This window comes from Taeniopygia guttata, chromosome 5 (assembly GCF_048771995.1).
Source record: "Taeniopygia guttata chromosome 5, bTaeGut7.mat, whole genome shotgun sequence".
Taxonomy (NCBI): Eukaryota; Metazoa; Chordata; class Aves; order Passeriformes; family Estrildidae; genus Taeniopygia; species Taeniopygia guttata.
Window position 1 is genome coordinate 39,952,445 of NC_133030.1, and position 20,328 is coordinate 39,972,772.

The window sequence follows — 20,328 nt, forward strand, 5'->3', positions numbered from 1 at the left end:
GGAGGGACGGGGGAGAGAGGGGCGAGCGGGAAAGGCTTCCCGAAAGGCTCCCCGAAAGGCTCCCCGAAAGGCTTCCCGAAAGGCTTCCCGAAAGGCGGCGGGGCCGGGCCGGGCCGGGCCGCGGGACACCCAGTGAGGGACGTGAGACCTGCGGAGTCTCCCCGTAAGGCGGAGCAGCCTGCGGACCTCCCGCTAGTTACCCGTGTAATCTAACGTGTACCCGGGAATTCAGTGTCATTACCGCCCGCGGTGTTGCGTTGCCTCTTTGGCAGCGGCGTTACCAAGGGTTTGGGATTGGGAAAACAAGTTAAACGGAAGTTTGTCGCCGAGTGAAAAATGTGTGGGAAGCAATGTAGGAGCCCTGCGACTGCCTGAATGTTCAGGATTGGGATTTCTCACCTGAAATCGTCGAGCTACCTTGGGTTTCGTGTTTTTTAGCATGCAGATGTAATATCACAGGAAACCACGGAGCAGGTCATGATGTCGTGGTGTTATTTTTATTTTTAGGAAATCTCCTGACTTAACTGGGACGAAGGCAGGAAGAAAAACCCCGTGCTTTTTGTGTAGCTGCGTCAGCATTGCCTTTCTGCGTACAACGTTGACAGTACACGTTGCTGCTGTGACCAACAAACAGGAATATGTAAAACATCTTCTCTAGAAAGAAAGATACCCTCGTTTTGGATGATTGTCCTCACAGTCTAAGCGATCGATTTTTGTGGAAAAAGATTTTACCATTGTTTGTGTCTGTAAGAGACAAAAAGGACTCATGAAACAAGCTTATACAGCTTGACAACCCTTGGGCTTCTATTAATAAATATACCCATGCAAACTATTTTTTATTTTATAACTTCATCATACTAATAGTGAGACAATTTGGTCTTGTGATGGCACTCTTTTCTCAAACTAGTCAGCAGGGTTTTCAGGCTTTGCTATGGAAATGTCATATGTTCTGGCCTTTTTCAAGATGCCGACAACTGTTTGCTGTCTCTTTGGGCATCCCTAATAGGGAAAAAATTAACTCTTTCAGTTTTATGACATCTTCCAGTACTGCTTTACCAGTGGACCCCAAAGAAACTGATGTCTTACCTACTGAGAAAAAGTCTAAAATTGATTGCAAAGAAGGAGAAGGATGGGATGGGGAGACTAAAGAAATACCTGAAGGGAAATTCCACTTTTCTTCCTCTGTTGGAGCTGCAAAGAAATGGTCAATGAGTCATGTTCTGTCAAGGCATAAGTTTAGCAATGTACAACCTCCAGAAAAACCTTTGCAGGCTGAAGAATGGAACAAACTAAGAGAAAATTTCCAATCACCTGAAATATTTGAAGAGGTGATGCTGAACAGTATGATCAGGTGCAACAGCCCCATTGATGTGGCCAAGTCCTTGCTGACCCACCTGGCAAAGCGTAATGGGGACATTGCATACAGTGTTCTGGTCAAATACCTGACCCTGTGTGTCCACCAGGGACAGGTTTCGGAAATCCGTGATGTGTATGACATAATGAAAGCCAGGTTTAAGATTTTAGAAAGTGGGGCTTACAGCCTTCTAATCAGGGGGTTGAGCAATTCAAATCAATGGAGAATGGCCTTGACTGTTTTGGAAGAAGTAAAAAAGATTATGATTCCCTCACGGATGTGCTATGAATCTTGTATCAAAGCAGCCAGCCATCACCAAGAAATGGAACTCGCCTTTGAACTGTACAATGAAATGTTGGCTAAAGGTGTGGTCCCAACCTTGGATGTCCTGCAGTCATTTTTTGACTTCAGCAGGGGTATGAAAGGTGCTGAGTTACAAAAAGAGCTCTTTGGTATCCTCTTATATTTGAGAGAGAACCAAATATACCCTCACAAAACATTTATGCGGAGTATAAAGCTATGGTTTGAAAGGTAAATAAAGTTTAAATAGAAAGATGCAGTTCATGACGAGGAGGGATTCAGATTATCCCACAGATCAACTCTGAGACCCCCTCAACATTTCATTTTTATTTTTGCATCTCCACAAGAGACATGTTGTCATTAAAAGATGCATTTTATTTTTGCTTACAAATTACTGTGAAAGTTTAAAATTTTTACTGATTTCACCTTTTCTTTTACCTGTTAAATATTATTCCTTGGTACAAAAATTAGGAAATCGTGTTGGGTCAATGGCAATTCAAAGTAGCTGACTTATTCTCTTTCTGGGGTGCTAGATAAGGAAAATTGACAGGTTTATGAGGGCTTTTCCTGGAATTCATTGGAGTGTAGAAGTAGTAAGCTAGTTGAAAGTTAGATAGTTTCTCTCTTTAAAGAAAGAGGCAGCAGATTCCACTAGGTAAAATGAAGATTAAATGTGTTGACTTTGTTAATCTCCTAGTATTCTATACAATCTTAATAGGAGGGTCTATGTTTTACCACAATGTTTAGCTGGTCACACTGTTATCATGAGTAGTGATTGTCAGACTTTGCAGATTACAACTACTTACAGTGCACATGCACCGTGGGGTTCACCTGAGCCCATTCCATATTTGTCATGAGGTTGGATGTGAGCCCATCTGTGATTTTTTAGCTGTCAGTTTTGATCGATGTGAGCTACAGAGCCATTTTACAAGTTAGTCTTCCTGGATGGAATATGTGGTAGTGGGAATGCACTACCATTATTAGAATGGCTTATGAATGTGTCAGGCAGTAACTTAAAAGTTGTCAGTGCACACTGATTGTTTGTGTGGTTCTTAAAATTTGGGGACAGCACAAACTGCTTATGTTGATGGTGTTAGTTTTTTGCATTCTGTTAAATCTGGTTCTTTATATAATATTTCCAGGTGTTACTAAATTAATATGGATTTTTGTGTAATTCCTTTGTAAGGTAGATGATTGTTTGTTTTTTTCTATTTCTAAATGTTGACCAAAATATAATTATTCTGACATGCAATTCAGATATTTTTAAATAAGAGCCTACCTAATGTTTTTATTTATCTTTCCCTCCGTACTTTTTAGTTTACCAGGAGGGAACTGGAGAGGACACCTGACCAACGTTAAAGACAGGTAAATGCAAAATTCTAAGTGAGGTGTTGTCTTGATTTGTCTATATTGAATCCCTCCTTCTAAAGTACAAAAAAATTGCATTCCCTATATACAAAAGTATTTCAGTCCTTGAGAATATGAGCCTTTGTTGTGATGTATGATTTGGCAAACTCGAGTTTCGAACTCGCACATTAAACAAGACCCAGCATGCACATTTGGAAAACAGTTATGCTTAGCAGAGCCAAGACAGAAAAAAACAGTGAAAAATAAGAGGTGCCATTTTACTGTGTGGCTTATTTGTCTCCTGTTTAGGATTTAGAGACTTTCTTTTTGGTTGGCTTTATGGTACTGTTGTTTAACACAGTCTATAGCAGAGCAGCTGTGGTGTGTGGTGTTCTCTTTTTGAAAACTGATACTGTTTGCACACTGCAGTTCATTTGTACAGATGAAAGATTTCTCCCTATCTCATTTTCAGTGAAGACAAAATGGTTCTTACGTTTTCACAGGTACATTTGGGTGTGTGTTTCTATTACAGTGCAGTTTTCTTAATGTCTGTAAACTGCTATTTTAAATGTTATTCTATTTGAAACCTTGCTTTATGCTTTTGTAGCAAATTGGCAATGATAAATGTATTAATTATGGATGTCTCCAATGGATTATGGGGGTTTTAGGTGGTTTATAAAAATACTCTATGTTGCATTCTGTGAAGTAAAAGCACAATGTAGAACCCACAGTTTTTAAAGTCCTTGAAAGAATGGTCATAGCTCATTCTTTTAACAATTGTTTGCTATAAAATAGATTATTTTTATGTAAGGATGTGTGTGGTACTGTACTCTGTTATAATAATTTATCATATTTTAGACAGCCTTTTCCAGCCTTTAAGAGTTTTAAAATTCTAAAATTGTCTTGACTGAGAACTAAGTCTATTTTCTGTCTTACTGTCTGTAAACAGTTTAAGACTTTGAGAGCTAAACTAACTTAGATCACCTTACATTTTATCATGGGTTAAGCATCTGTGAACAAAATGGTGACAAGTGGTTCCATAGTGATTATTTTGTTAGAACTGTAAGATCACTTTATTTTGAACTAAACAAGTTTGAGGTAGCCTACTTGGATAAGTATTTGAACAAAATTAAAATGGTTTCAAGAAAATAAAAAGAATATAAGAGCTAGTGACTTTCGTAGGTTTTGGTTGCATCACAGAAAGAGTACAATGATTTTCTTATGATTGTACCATGTTGGGGTTCTTTTAAGGAATTGTGCTCATATACAGACTATTGACAAGTTAGAAATGTTTAATGTATTTCTTATTTAAAAGCCTTTTTTCTTTTATTTTCTTGTTTCACTACTATTGCAGTGGACAATGCCCAGTTTGCAAGCATCAGCTGGAGGAAAGTAACCTCACCGAAGAGGAATACAGTCATCTCAGTGAGAGAATACTAAAAGATGTGATACATGGAACTGACACTTTTAGAAAGACAAGTCCAAAGGTAGGTCTCTTACACTGTCAGGTTCATTGGATAGAAGTAATGTGCAGTATAATATATATAAAAGTAATGTTCAGGCACTTTGAGAACACTAGAAATTTTTTTCTTTGCTTTAAATATTGGTAGGTCATTAGATAGACCATGAAGTATCCTATGTGTCTTTTTCAGTTGTGTTTCTAATTTGCATCTAAATCTCAACATCTTTGATATTTTATTTGTTCTTACATTTTCAGCCAGCTGTTAATGGATGCTGAAATAATAAAAATGTGGGGGGGTTTCACATTAAACAATTAAAATATTTTGATCTTCCGAAAGCTAAATTTTAAATATGGAATAAAATCTAGTGGATGAAACAAAATAAGACATCTTGAGCTGGCAAAAAAGTAAAGAACTGGTTATAGTTTTGTTCTGTCACCTTTTACAACCCACCAACCTGTCAACTGCTCCTCAGTTTTAAAGATACACTTTCATATTTATAATTACAGTATACAGTATCAAGTTTTTCAAAGGTCATGGTAAACATATGAGAGGGCCTGATTTCAGACACTACAGTATATTGCAGTGACTTCAGTAAAGCTTTTGACACTGCCTCCCAAAGCATTCTCCTGGGGAAGCCCATGGCTTGGACAGGTATGTTCTCCCCTGGGTGAAAAACTGTGTGGATGGTCAGGCCCCGAGAGTGGCTGTGAAAGGAGCTGCAGCCAGCTGGCAGCCGGGCACCAGTGGGGTTCCCCAGGGCTCAGTGCTGGGACCAGTCCTGTTTAATGCCTTTGATGATGATCTGGACAAGGGGATCAAATACACCCTCAGCAAGTTCACAGACAGCACCAAGTTGGGTGGGAGTGTTTATGAGCTGGAAGGCAGAAAGGTTCTGCTGGTGAATCTGGATAAGCTGGATCAATGGGTCAAGGCCAATTTTGTGAGGTTCAGCAAGGCAAAATGTTGGGTCCTTGACTTCTGTCACAATAACCCCAGGCAGTGCTACAGGCTGGGGACAAAGTGGCTGGAAAACTGCCCAGCAGAAAAGGACCCAGGGGTGCTGCTTGACAGCAGCTGGACATGATCCAGTGTGTGTGCCCAGGTGGTCAAGAATGGCAATGGCATCCTGGCTTGTATCAGAAATAGTGTGGCCAGCAGGACCAGGGCAGTGATTGTCCCCCTGTACTCAGCACTGGTGAGGCCACATCTCTAATTCAGCATTCAGTTCTGGGTCCCTCACCATGAGAAGGACATTCAGGTGCTGGAGCATGTCCAGAGAAGGACAATGGAGTTGGTCAAGGATTTGGAGAGTAAGCCATAGGATGAGCAACTGAGGGAGCTGCGATTGTTCAGCCTGGAGAAAATGAGACTCAGGGGAGACCTTACTGGTTTCTACAAGTACCTGAAAGGAGGCTGCAGCCCGGTGGGAGTTGTTCTCTTCTCCCAGGCAACTGTCAACAGGGCAAGAGAACATAGCATCACATCAAGCGGTGCCAGTGGAGGTTGAAGTTGGACATGAGGAAGGATTTCTTGACTGAAAGGGTGATAACACATATAATGAGTTGCCCAAGGAGGTGGTAGAGTCACCATCCCTGGAGGTGTTCAAGAAACGACTGGATGGGGCACTGAGTGCTGTGGTCTAGTTGACAGGGTGGTATCGGTCATAGATTGGACTTGATGATTTTGGAGGTTTTTTCCAATCTTAATGCTTCTATTTCTGACACATTTTGTGTGGAGATAACACATTTGGTGGTAGCAATACAGAACAAAGCTGAGTCCCACTAGATGGAGCCCACACCACATCTTGGGTGTGGGCTTTATCTTTGAGTATTGATTGGGTGTTTGCTGCAGCTGGCACCTCAGTTCTTCACCAGCTTTGAAAATATGGAAGAGGACACCAGGTTTATTTTTCAGGCTTTCATGTTTGTCAGTTACAGAAACCTGAAACAGTCCTGGGGTATTTGTAATACATGCAGCCTATTGTGCAGTCATCTAATTTCCACACAGATCTAATTATCAGTTCAGGACTTTTCATCTAATATACCTGTGAATTGTACAGGAGAATAAAATTCTCCTTCAAAATGTAGCATTCATTTTAAGTATTTAATAGATACTGGAGTTCTATAATATAAAATAAACAAAAGGCTGTATTTTATTGGATGCTGTATGGCTTGAAAATTTCAAATGGATCAAGTAGACAGGGCTAGGTTGGCAGTACAGTTGAAGGTGGAGAGATTTGGGAAGGGAGATTTGTGTAACAGGACCTTCACATACAATCTGAAGAGTAATAGAAATTATGTTCCCCTGTGTGAGAGCCTGATTGATTAAATGCATACAATCTAATGAAACAAAGACACAATACACTATATTAAATTTTGATGTCAGTAGATTCTGTTAGTCTGTGTGATAGCTGAAATTCCATCATTTATCACTCCAGGGCCACCTACTTGTTAGTTTCAAGTTGATCTCATTCCAATTCTGTATCAACAGCTTTTATATATATATATCATTCTCCTGAATGGAGATGAACTTGGTGTGTTTACTGTTGCTTGTAAGCTTAAAGTCTGCTTCCTCAGTGAATTTTGAACATGGATGTGGGGGTAGTGGCAAAACAGTGTCATAGTGTATCAGATGTTTCCAGAAATAAATTTGGGACTTTTTAGTGCCTTTGTGCTATGAAAGCAGACATGTGGTGATGAAAATAGGCTGCCCATTTTAGGTATGTCAGATTGTGTGACTTCTTCTGCAGTCAGGGGCTTCCAGAGGGGAACTAGATGATGAGGCTGAAATAAGGATGTGAGCAAATACATCTGAGAAGGTGAAGGGGATTTCATTTTCTAGTCAGTCATTTCTTTTGTAGTGGCTGTAATTCAAAGAGGACACTTTAGCTTTGTATTCCTTCTTTTCTCCTAACTAGTTTTCTTTAGTGGATCTATATTTCCTGCAATGAAATTATTATTCAGGGAAACAGTTTGAGTTGCTTTGAGCTCTAAATATTTTTTTCCAACAGTTTCAAATTGAATATATAAATGCATTTGGAATCAGTTTTTTTCTTCACCGAGGAATAGTCTTTTGTCTTACTTCTGCAACAGCATCGCTGCATTATTTTATTTCCATCACTTAAGAATAAATGTATTCAGAGTAGAAAATGAGGAGCAAAGACTTGATTTGTTGAGGATCCCCCAAAAGTAGTTTGTTGTGCAGTGATTAAAAAAAAAAAAAGTATTTTTTGTAATTAGTTTTAAGAATGAAAATCAAACAGCATAGGTTTGTACATCAGAATGGTAGTGAACGCTATTTACAAATATGTTGAAAAGATGGCTTGCATGAACTATAAAACTGATTATCTGTGATGAAATGTTACACATTAAAAATAGGCATCAATTCAGATCCTTATGCATAGCTTCTGGAAGGTCTATTAGGATGTCATATGATGATCTAATACAGAGAGCTATAACCTTGCGGGCTGCCATAGAAAGAAAACAGTTATAGTAAGACTGTCACCTTTTGTACCAAATTTCTACATGATATTTTCTGTCAGATGCTTGTTTACCCTGGCTGCATTTAATTGGGAGCTATGCCATTGAGCCTGACATAATTGGTATGCTGAGAGGCAGAATCAACTTTTGCTGTGATGACTTTCACGTTGCAGCTGCTCCTGGGTGTTTACGCAAATGCTGTAATTTCATTCCCTTTGTGGCTCCTACATACCTCTGATAAGCCTGAAAGGACTGTTGTGCAGTGGGAAGGAAGCTCATGGGAGATGTGTGTATGTGCTGTCAAGAAGGCAGGAAGAGATGGGGTTGTGCTCATGTGAATTCCCACACCAGATCTGAGCTAAGCAGGGATATTCGTCTAGACCATAAGCAGATGACAAAGAGGAAGTAGCCCATTCATCTCAGTGTTCTTTTGCAACTGAATGAGGGGGTGCTATTTCCAAGGAACCTTGAACATAAAATTCTGACTCTTACCTTTTAGATTCATACTTTTTTTTTTTTCTGTAAAGCTTTGGTTCTCCTTCCAGCTCCATGATTTGCCCCTAAATGACCCAAAGGGGCTTAGGGTATATGTCAGTCCTGTTCTGAATGTGGCACAGTATTGCCTGGGATAAGTGTGCCATTTTCCTCCTCTACCTCTATTCCCATGGATGTTAGCCAAGTCCTGTGCCGGCAGTGCCCGCTGTGGGCAGAGCTGTGAAGGGGCAGCACATGCACATCACAGCCAGAGCCTGACAGTGCCTCCCACGGCTACAGCCACAGGAGTTCCTGACTCAGGGGTTATTTGTGAACTCAGGCCCGTGTAACAGAAGCCAAACATATTGTGTGCAATCCAGGGTACATAGAGATATCATGCACAATACTGAGAAAACCCATCCTGTTTAGAAGGGTTTGAAGGGGATTTCCAGGCTTTGAAACTGTAGGGGAAATATTCAACCTGTTGGGCATAGCAGCAAACAGATTTAAGAGTGCTCCACCAAGGCGCCTTAAAAAAGAGAACTGGCTGGATTTCAGTTGGACAGCTGAATTTTATTTCTTACACATAATGTTCATTCCTGTATTTTTCCTTCTGATACCAAGAAGCATTGCTGAAAACAAAGCAACCCCCATAACATTGTATTTTATGAAACTGTTAAAAATTGAATGTTTTCACTTCTCTAAAATACGCCCTGTTTGATAATAGGGGTAGTTACATTATAATTAAGTGCAGTATAATATTCTGTTTATCAGAATTTGCTGTTTCCTTTCACTTGAGGATGTTGTCATTAAACAACAGAGGAAGCACTGCTTTTTCTGCTGTACAAAGCTTAAAGTATTGTGACTTCTGGAGAAAATATATGTTGAATATTGTAGTTTTAAATTTTTTTAATTTAACTAGTGTCTCTCCACCATTCCTGATGTGAACAAAAACTTTATTGTTCAGAAGAAGTGACAAACAGCCTTTTCTGCAGTGATTTGAATACATTTTAGTGTGGGGTTTTTTTAAATCTTATTTTTGAGCTCTGTACATTGGCAGGAACATAATAGCCTTTCTTGTATTTGTCTCTGTGAATTTGCTCATGTATCTCCTTTGTAAGTTAGATTACTTTGGGTTTTGACATTTAAGTAGTAGACCTTTTGGATGGTTCAAGAATTTGACTAATGCCATGATTTTTATTTCTAGTTGCCAACATATTTCTTATTTAGACTTGAGAAGAAAAATGTTCAAGAGATTCAATTTTTCTGTGATTTTAAACTTGTGGTACACTTAGAACTGTTACAGTTAAAATTATTTCAAAATACTCATGTGGATTACTTTCATTGCTCTTACTGCATGTTTAGTTATATTTTCTTTGTTTTGAAATGCTTATTTCTGTTATCATGTTTAACATAGTATCAGTAAATACTAATAATGAATTCTTTCCCTCATTTTTGTTGTGGTCTTGAAGCTTGTAATCTGTATGCACACTGGTATGGGAAGAAATGTGTATATTTCTGTTCTATAAATCTATAAATGTATTTACAGAAGCTGAAATAGTATTGTCTTACCAAAAAGTACTATTTTCATATTTATTACTGCTGCTTTTTCAAAGATTTCTCGCTGTATAAACCAGACTTTTGGAAGGTACACTTACTTAAAAAACTTTAAATTAATTAATTAAGGTAGCAAAACTAGTCATTTTTTTCTTGCTTGCTTTTTCAAACAATAATTCCTACAATTCTGTTTTTTTACAACCAACCTCTCTTGCTTTGCTGTAATATTCCAGGCTGAGAGTTGCATTTCATAAAATGTCATTTCATAATTTAGCCAGTCAGCATAGTCAGGGCTATGTGTGGGAAAAGGTGATCGCACTAGTCTCACCTGCTACCAATCTCATTCCATTTCCTGGCTGCATTTTCATGCCAGGACAGTCCTCTGTGTTGTAACCTCAGCAGAGGGACTGGTGGAGACTACAAACTCTTGTATGGGCCAAGTTCATCCACTCGAGTCTTGCTCCGTGTGCTAGCATGTGTCCATAGGTAGTTGAGGGAGCAAAGCCAGGAATGAATGGCAAAAAAATGCAACTCTTTGTGCTTTTGCCAAGGTATGAATGGACTTGAGCCACCCACACCCTAGTGATTAAACAATAAATTATTTAAAAACTCTTTAAATTCTTTATATCAGTATAAATGCCATCATGGATTTGGTTATAGCTGCCTTTTTCTTTTAGTTGATTTAGTCAGTGTGTATGCATTTGTGCAGAAAATATTTTTTAATAGAAGGTGCAGTGAATAATTTTTAAAGGTTGCATAGTTGGCATTCCCCTGTTTTTCCAGTAAGGCAATGAATGGAATCAGGTGGGTTTTTTTAAATTCCCTTTTCTTTTGTTCATGGCGTGAAACAGGATATCACTGGAGCCACTGTGAGTGCTGTGCTGTGCGTGTGGGGGGAAGTCCTGCAGTGAGGTAACAGCCCTGATGTATTGCAGTTCTTCTCTGCAGAGCCTGAGCCTTATGGAGGGTCACGTCAATAAGCAATACAAAATGTGGATTTAGTTTAGTTCCTTCAGTTTGAGTCATGTTTCCAGTCCATAAGGAAAATGGACTTTTCCTTAAAAACTTTGTGAGATGAACCCAATCAGAACAAATTAGAAATCACTGTAAGGTTTGCTGTGCTTTTTTTGTTTGTTTTGGTGCTCTTTCCTGGGACTCTTGGGAATGGTCCTGTGCAGGGCTAAGAGTTGGACTCAATGATCCCTGTAGGACCCTTCCAACTCAGCATATTCTAGGATTCTGTAACTTTCATGTCATCCTTGTACTGCATTGATGGCCATTGTGTCTGGGTTCTCTTGATTAGTTGTAGCCTAACTGCAGCTGTGCTCTGCTTCATTTACTGCTTGGAAAGAAAGCCTTTAATTTCTTCCAACAGCTAGCTAATGGGGAGATATCTTTAGGGAACTGTGCATGAATCATCTGTTTACTACTGTGGCTGAAGTAAGAGCTGCATAAAATCCAGACAAATCCCAATCCTTAAAAGATTAAAACAATCCACTACTTTCTTTGTAGTGGATTGGTCTTGGTTGGAGACCAGGTGCCCACCAAGCTGCTCTATCACTCCTCTCAACAGAACAAGGTGTAGGGGTATAATGAGATGGAAAAACTCTTGTGAATCAGGATAGAGACAGTTCATTAAAGCAAGAGCAAAGGCTGCATGCAGAAGTGAAGAAAAATAAACTATTTATTCTCTACTTCCCATTGACCGGTGATGCCCAGCCACTCCCTGGGAAGTAGAGCATCAGTATGGCAGTTGCTCCAGAAAACAAAGGTCGTAATAACAAACACCCTCCCCTCACCCCCTTCTTTCTCTTGGATGTTGTTCTGAGGAGGTGACTTTTGGATGGGATATCCCTTTGGTCAGGTTGAGTCCTCTGTCTTGGTGATGTCCCCTCCCAAGATTTTCCCCACCACCTGTGTACTGGTGAGGGGGAAAGTTGGAGACACAGCCTTAATGCTGTGGGGAACATTAACTCCAGCTCAGCCAGACCCAGTACATCCTACTGTGTAAGTCTTTGGACATTTGTATTATGTCTGGATGAGGTAGTCTGCTCCTTATTTACAAGCTTTGCCCTCTTCCTTCCCTGTGTCCAGAGAAGATGAGAAATATGGCAGCTCAAAAACTGGGGATGTCTCTCAGGGGATGAGACCTTCTCTGTCATTCTTAATGTATTTTTTTTCTGGAAAAGGAAAGAACACACTCTCATGTGTTGCTGGGGAAAGATGGGTGGTGAGGAAAAAAAATGAACTGACCCTTGGGATTTTTAGCCTGTCTGAGGCTTTTTATTGGAGTCTTCTGTAGTTGGTGACATGAATTAAAGTTGGCCATTTGTCTTCTGCACTTTGCTATTAACTCCTCATTTCCCTGCCTGAATAAGTGTTCTTGGCACCACCTGCAAACTTTCCCTCCCTGTTTTGCAGAGTGTACACATAGAGATGCAAAACAATTGAGCTGATCTGGCTGTCTGGCAGGCATCTGTTGAGAGTGTTCGGAGACACGGACAGGAGGAGATGGTGCAGAAACCTGCAGTGGCCAAAGGGATGACACTGAAAAAGCTGCAGCATCTCCCCAGCTCCAGGAGTAAACCCCAGAGAGCCAGGAGATGGCTTTCTGAGGAGTGCTGAGCCTATCCTGGTGTCTTTCAGCAGGACTCTTCTGGCAGCCCTGCAGCATCTGCTGCTTCCCCAACTCATGCTGTAGTATTCCCTGAACAAAGCAGTCTACTCTGCCCATCAGGGAAAACCACCTTTTCAGGAACTGCTCTATAACCATTGTCACTTGAAATAAAATGCCACTTGAAAAATTCTCTGCAAAGTGTTTGTTTTGTATTGAACTGAGTCCATAAAGACAAGATTACTTGTATAGTTTGCTTCTTAAAAATGTCTTGACTGTAACTATTTTGCTTCAAATAATATTTCCATTTGTTAGCATTGAGAAAATAACACTGTGTTGGAATGTTTACCATGTTTTATCTGCTTCCACTTTTTGTCTTTTCTGTTTTCACTCATCTTTGTCTCAGAGCTTTTCTATCTTGATTTCATTTGGGCTGCATGTGTTTTGCTTCTTTTCATCTCTCCCACATTTCAGACAGCCATCCAGTATTGCAGTGTTGACTCTCCAGATTTTGAACCATGGGGAGGTCCATGGGTGGTGCTAGCTCAGAAATCAGGAATCCATATTGTTTGGTTTTGCACTTGTTTCTGCCTGCTATCCCTGCCACTGCCTTTCCTAGTGACCTCCTTCTGTGTCTTGGTGTGCTTGTCAGATAGTAATGAGAATTTTTGTTCATCTATGAAAAATACATTGAGGTTAGGGCAGGGGGTTGGGGAAAATACTTCACAAGTGCCGACAATTTATTTTTGTTTTAGATGATAATTTCCTTGTCCAGTGTTTTATACTTTCTCAATAGTAACATTTATTTAAGCCATAGAGAAATGAAAGATCACATAACAGGTGATTGATTCCTAGGGTGCTAGACTGAGCCCTGTGTTGTCTGTATTCTTATCACTGTGCTTTTGACTGGTACACCTCTGTTCACCTGGAAATTATTCCTGAAATTTTAACCGCTGAGTGGGCCATCTTATCTTGCTTGGTTTGTACTCTTAGTACAAGTAGCCCTTTTCCTAATATAATTTGTCATAAGCATTCCAACTAATTTTGAAGTGATCATTTGCTACTGCTTGACTGCATTGTATTTTCTGGAAAAATTAATTCTTTCTTTCATTTCTTTCTCCAAGGAAGAATTGTATATGCTCTGTATGTTTTTGGGTGCTGAGGCAGTGGTTTTTATTTAGATGTATGTTGCAAAATTACTGTATGGAAGAAGGCAAGATGAGACAAGTACTTCTTGAATCCTTTGCAGAAGGCATGAAATATTGTTTTGAGTTCCTGTGAAAGTTAATTTATAGTCTGGACTGTGAAAGCTCTGTCAGTGATAAATAAATCTTACTTGTTACTAGAAAGGTAATTTATGCAACTAGGTCACTACCCATCAGGATAATGCAGTGTTCTTGGTCTTATTAAAAACAATCAGAAGCAAAAAGTACAAATCTTATGCAAGTGTCTGCAAAAAAAGGACTAAATCTTTCCCCAAAAACAAGGGAGAAATTACTGAAGATTTTATTATAGGTTTGTAGTCTGTTCTTATGGACTCTCAAACCTAAAGCAGTTGTGGTTTCCTTATGAGGGAAAAACTGGATGTTTTGCTCAATCGGTGCATTACATTTCTGACCTAGGCAGAAAGTTCATGGTTTTAGCCTTAAAGCCACATGTTTCTCGCAGATGGAGTACTATCTTTCTAAATGGTTGTTTATTTAAATATTACCTGGCATTCAGAGATTTCATCATTCTTTCAGAGAACCTAAATATGATCATTATTTTTCATTTGGATATGTTAAGAGCTAGTAATGGTGAAACTGTCTACTGGACTGTAAAGTTGCTTTGTTCAGCAGCTTCTGTGTGACAATGACTATAGCATGTATCTTTATAGAAGTGTACAGTCCAGGTTGTAATTTTGATAACTGTAAAGTTTTGGGTTTCAGTTGTAATGTAATTTTTGGTTGTAATGGTTTTATTGGACGTATCCAGTGTAAGACATATGGCTTAAAAGATGGAGTGGGTTTTTTTGGTGTGGTTGTTTTAGGGAATAATCAAGTAATGATGTGAAGTGTAGGCAACAAAGGAAAAGTGAGACATTTGGGCTTTATTTTCTTTTTAAATAAAAATGGACTGGAATTTCTTCCTATTAAACTCAACATATTCATCTGTGTTTATTTATTTATTTATTTCAGGAATTGGAGGCCTTTCAAACATTTGTGGAAAATCGACTTCCTTTTGATATTGTTATTGATGGACTCAATGTTTCCCACATAAAATCCAGAAGGATGCAGTGTGAAAATGTAAGTGCTGGTTAAATATTCATTAAGTGTTTTGTGTATACTGATTGTAAAACAGTGAGTGCTCATTATTACTTATCCTCTAGAGAAAATGAGCAAATACTTAGTTGCACATTCACAATGAAGTTCAAAGAGTTATCTAAGTTTCACAAATTAAAAATTATTAGCGGGAAGATGGCTCTTATATATTTGCCTGTATTAGCTGTAAAATGTCACACATTTTCTCATGTATTCAATGTTTATAGTTACAGCTAAGGTATCAATAATAACAAAGGGTTTATTGCAAAACACTGTGATTGTGTAAGTTTTCATAGTAATAGGGATTTGGAGGAACTGGGTAAATCTGCTGTGTAGAAAATTTAGTGTAATACAGTTATGCTTGTAAACGTTGTCATTAAAATAACCCCGTTAGTTCAAACCACATCCTGTACACATTTAAACATTATTTCACGTCCTATTACTTTGAGACTTGAGTCCTGTTTGACAAGAGTGCTCAAACTGGCTTCAGTTCTTTCCACTTGATTTGTAGAAGAAAAATCCTGCTCCTTTGTCAGTACCTATGTTTGAGAATTCTTGATGCTCCCTTGTAGCATTTCACTAAGAATCGGCTTAAGGTTATTTGGGGTTTTTTTTTTGTCAATTAAATTTACTTAAAATTAGGAGTAGCAAAGTAGCTGCTCACACTTATTCCAAAGCCAGAATTTAAATTTTCGTACTCTCAAAATTAAAATGAATTTATAAATTAGCTTGATAATAAAAGAAGAAATTCACTTTTACTAATTACAAGAAATACATTTTTGTTCTAGGAGTTACTTTAAAGCTATTGTTAGGAAGTAATGTATACTCATATATGTAGATAAAAGTGAGCTGTGAGGTTAGATAAACTTGCTGAAAGAGGCTTCAGAGTGGCAGTGTAGTTTCGTGAGATACTGTCTCACAAAGAGAGTACTTTACTTACTACAAAAATAGCAAAAAATGTTCACAAGTTGTTTGGGTGGGATCAGGGAGGAACTTTTGATTATCTAGAAGAATTCCAGGAAGAACATAGTGGCACAGTGTTTTAACATCTAGAAAGACATATCTGTGCTGCTGAAGATGAGGAGGGGAAAAGAATGGCCTTCCTCAGTGCATGCCTTTCCCACTGTGGGAGTTCTAAACAGGATTCTGAATGGTTTGTAGAAACTGGAGGCAATCGAGCAAAGAACCAACCTTTGGGAGATAATTACTCCTGTTTTCTGATCAGAAATCTTACTAGGCGGTATTAGCATGCTGAACAGCATAAATTGCCTTTGAGTTTCTCCTTAGCTTGGGCTGTAATGGAGGCACTTTGGGATCCATGATGCCAAAGAACTCCAGGAGGACTCTGTGGAGGCATCAACTTTCATATAGGTTGTTCCATATAGGTACAGGTCAAATTTCTCTTGAATCCCTGCTGTTTACTGATTAGGAGGATTTTGGGAAGACCTGCCTTTCCTTCCTACATAGCAGAAAAATAATTTGGGCTCACCTCAGCTTGTTCAGAAGAAGGTTCTTTTAGCTAAAATTGGCTTGTCCTATGAGTTAGATTGCTGTGAATGATTATTACATTTTGCCATGCACAAAAAATGCTAATCATTGGGATTTTTGGTAGTCTTTTGATGCTCCTGTTTTCTGGATCCTGTTTTTGGGAGTATGGAGAGTTGAGAGATTGGAGAAGCCCATTATTTCTGCCATAGACCTGTAGATACTCACTGGCTGAATAGTATCTGTTTTGGCATGGGAAGTGTATATTTGCACTCTAAACAACAAAATAGCTCCTTCACTTCCCAAAAGAAATAATATTCTAGACACGTGGACTACTACTAAAGACTTTTCCCTGCATTGATCCTCTCAATTAACTGAGATACTTTTAATTTTTTTAATGCTAGATGCCATTATACACAATTACAGTATTAACTACTGAGTTTCTAGTTTTTTCCAAGTGGAAACATAGTTTAAATGTGATATCATGCTGGATGCTAGCAGATCTTTTTATTTCTTCATGACTCTGAACTTCTGTGTTGTAACATGTCAAAAAAGGACTATGTTTTTGTTCTTATTTTGGATACTTCTGACAAGAAGCATGCATTCTTGTTTATTGACTTTTTTACCAAAACTGCTAAAAACAGAAAGAAACCCACAAAGCAGAGCAATCCTTTCTTCTGTCTCCAAACTCTTTTCAGAGGAGGGAAGGGAAGGCCACAGTAATTTGTGTTGCTTTTCTGGTTATGGTGTTGCTGCCAAGTAGTCTCCCATCGGTGAATGCTGACCTCCCTGAATGCTGTAGTCTGTCCTTTGCGGGCTGGCTCTGCCACAAACCATCCTCTTCTGGAGGCTCATGTCCTCACGCCCCTGACAGCCAAATGGAAACTGTGGAGTGGCATGTATGGGGCACTTACAGCCTGCCTTATGAAGTTCTTCAGTCTACACAGGGAAACACAGTGCTGAACTGAGAAGATGGAGAGGAGAAATAATATGAGAGAAGTGGGAGACAGAGCACAAAGGATGGAAGAAGCCAAGAGTGAAGGTTACTGAGGTCAAGCAGGCTGGCTAGGGTAGCATGACAGTCCCATTTTGAAGAAGAGAGGTATGCTGTGACTTCTGCTTGACTAGAGAGGTAGTAAATGAGCAGTGTTTCTGAGGACCTATGTTAAAGCTGTCCAGCCTGTCAATAGTTAGTATGCAGCATAGTTGAAAGAGAAAATGAGATTGTTGCTGTATTTCTAACACACTCTTAAGTGATACTATTTGCAAATTATTAGTTTCTTTGGAACATGTCCCTTATATGATTTAGAGAGAATGGCAAAATTTTATTTTATTTAACACAAGAGAAGGCCTAAGATTTATGTGATAAAAACATGGTAATTTAAATGCATTCTGGTCTTAATTTAAATTTAACAAAAAGTACTGTTTAACTTCATAACTTAGCTTCCAGAACTGCAGCGTTCTGCTGAAGACCAAGAATCTAAATAACTCTTAGTCATATGATTAGAATATGAAAATATTGATGAAATTTTCCTCTCTATTTCAAACAGCCTAACATCTGTAATTCCATTTAGCATGCCTTAGGCATCTTGGGGAGTGGCTGGGTTGTGTGGCAAGGCACAGGTACCTTGAGGGATAAGAGGAGACAGAAAACAAGCAGAGGTTGAAGGTCAAATTTTTACTCATTTAATTCCCTAAGCGTTCTGACATTCTATAAAGCTAGATATGTGACTTCCCAGACAACTTCTGTCCTCATAGCCAGCACTTAGCAAATCATCATGAATATTATTGACTTGACAGATGTACTGGAACCTCCTGTGGCAGTTTCTCTGGTTTATGACACTCTTGGTTTGTAAGTATAATCCCCAATTGCCCTTTTGTCCAAGTAGGTTTTATTCTTGGTCTGTTTCCTGGTAGAAATTATGATATGGCTGCATCAATTACTCAAGTATTGAAAAAAAGAAGGAGGCAGCATGAAGATGGGAACAAAGATTTTTTGAGGGCTAGGGAATGGTGAGCCCTGCACACATAGTGACGGTAAAACCACAACAGTGGACATCACCTCCTTTCAACCCTTTGCTTCCTTACTGTAGCATTTTAAATTAGGCATTAAAGTTGACTCCTAATTAAAAGATATTATAGAATGGAAATTATTTTTGCTATATAATCAATAGAAAAAAATTCCAAACCTCCCTAAAGTCTAAAATCATTCAGCCTTGTCATCTGCTGCTGTAAGACTGTACCTGATGGGTTTTGCCTGACTGAGTCAGTCACTGTACTGCAAACATGTGGCTTGTAAACAGAGCTATCCTTGCAGTTTAACTAAGCAAAGTTGATTCAGGCTGTATCATGACGTTTTTGTATCTCCCAATGTATCTAATTACATAAATCCTTACCCAGCACAATCACATTTGGTACTCTCTGTAGTGCTCTCACCTTTCACCTTGTAAAGGTCAAGAGAGGGTATTTCCACATATTAATTGTCCATTTCTCCTAATAAACAATCTGTTACATAGTTTTTAAATTGAGGTTTTCCTGTTTATGACAATTTTCTGCAGAAGTATCCTTTCGAAATGAGAGGGAATCCCAGTGCAAGGATAGCTAGGCTCTAGAGACTGCTCTTGGGTTGCAGAAGAGGAGTGAAGGCACTTTGCTCTGCTTCAGCTACCCCTGAACTGTGGAGGGCCATGGTGGGAGATGAGAGAGGGGTGAGAAAGCATGATCTGCAAGAACAGTCTGAAGAATATTTTGCTATTCTTAATTTACAATGAGTTTGGTACGTTGTAAATTAAGCATGCAGCCAGGTCCTTTTTTTTAGCTGTACTCATCTGGTTTTAGAAGTAACTGAATACATATTTCAAATGTGTGTTGGATTAAAGCTAACTCACTATTCACTTCTTCAAACAGTTTGGCAGCTGGGGTCAGCTCTGCCCTAACTTTACACTCTCTAATCTCTGTATTAAACTCGGACATCTAAACGATTGGTAAAATAATTCCAGATTGAGTTACTCAAGGCTGACAATGCACAAAGGAATAGTTTTTGCTCTTGGCAGGTAATTCAAAGTGGTTCCTCCTAAACTTAATCAGCACTTCTAGAAATGGACTACACGAGTTTGTATAATTCCCAAATAAATTGCAGTAGGCCTGTAGAATAGCTGAGGAAGCCAGATCCTTGCTGTTCCTTCCCATCCCGATCTGCTGGCAGCAACCAGCATACCACATCTCTGGCCTAAAGCAGCAGTCAGCTCCTGCCAGGAAAGCCACCAGACCTGCCCCGTGCACCTCTCACAGGCTGTCACAAAACGCCAGGCTGTGACTGCTGCAATTGGGAGTGCTCTGTGGCAGGTGCAGGGGATGCCTCATGTTTTGCATCTATTTCTTGTCTCTTCCAGGGAAAGAGCATTAGGCTTGTTGAGTGGAGATTGCCCTCTAAATTGGGGAAGGGACTAAGAGAATTTTGCATAACAATACTTGTGTGTAAACATACTGTTGCATTTTCTTTTTCTATATGTTAAAGATCTAAAATTATATTTAACAGGAAAATTCAAGGTTTAAAACTAACATTATTTTAGTTATTCTAGTGGTTCTGTAGTAGTTATTCCTGGATTCCTGGCTACATTAGCAGTAGAGAAAAGAGGGGGGAGAGAGTGGTTGCAGTCTTGGAAGAAAAGCTGATAGTGAAAAAAAAAAAGTTTCATCAAGCTAAGGGAGAAAAACAGAACACAGGATAGTAGTCTACAGGAAAATGGTGAATGGTCCTGTTAAATTTTTGAAAAAAGACCAGTTTTGGCCACAGAATTAAAGTGAATTACACTTTGTGAATTCAGCTCAGAACCATTGCTTTGGTATGTACTGTATACAATTTGCAAGGCTTATTTTCCAAATATAAAGACAATTATCAAGACAAAAAACACCAACTCTTCAAATAAAGGCACAATTTTTCAAAAGAGTGAAA

General features: G+C 39.0%; 1 protein-coding gene across 2 annotated transcripts in view; it reads left to right on the top strand.

Annotated features, from left to right (window-relative positions):
• Window positions 1–20,328, top strand: part of PRORP (protein only RNase P catalytic subunit) — a 38,609-nt gene that overhangs the window by 187 nt on the left and 18,094 nt on the right. The window contains exons 1-5 of one of the 2 annotated variants that reach the window (XM_030274651.4): window positions 13–163; window positions 508–1,885; window positions 2,972–3,019; window positions 4,356–4,488; window positions 14,766–14,873. In XM_030274651.4, coding sequence (XP_030130511.4) covers window positions 885–1,885; window positions 2,972–3,019; window positions 4,356–4,488; window positions 14,766–14,873 — 1,290 coding nt within the window. In that variant the 5' untranslated portion in view covers window positions 13–163; window positions 508–884. Of the gene's footprint in view, window positions 1–12; window positions 164–507; window positions 1,886–2,971; window positions 3,020–4,355; window positions 4,489–14,765; window positions 14,874–20,328 lie in introns of those variants that run through there. The other variant, XM_002199760.7, reaches the window with a different exon arrangement.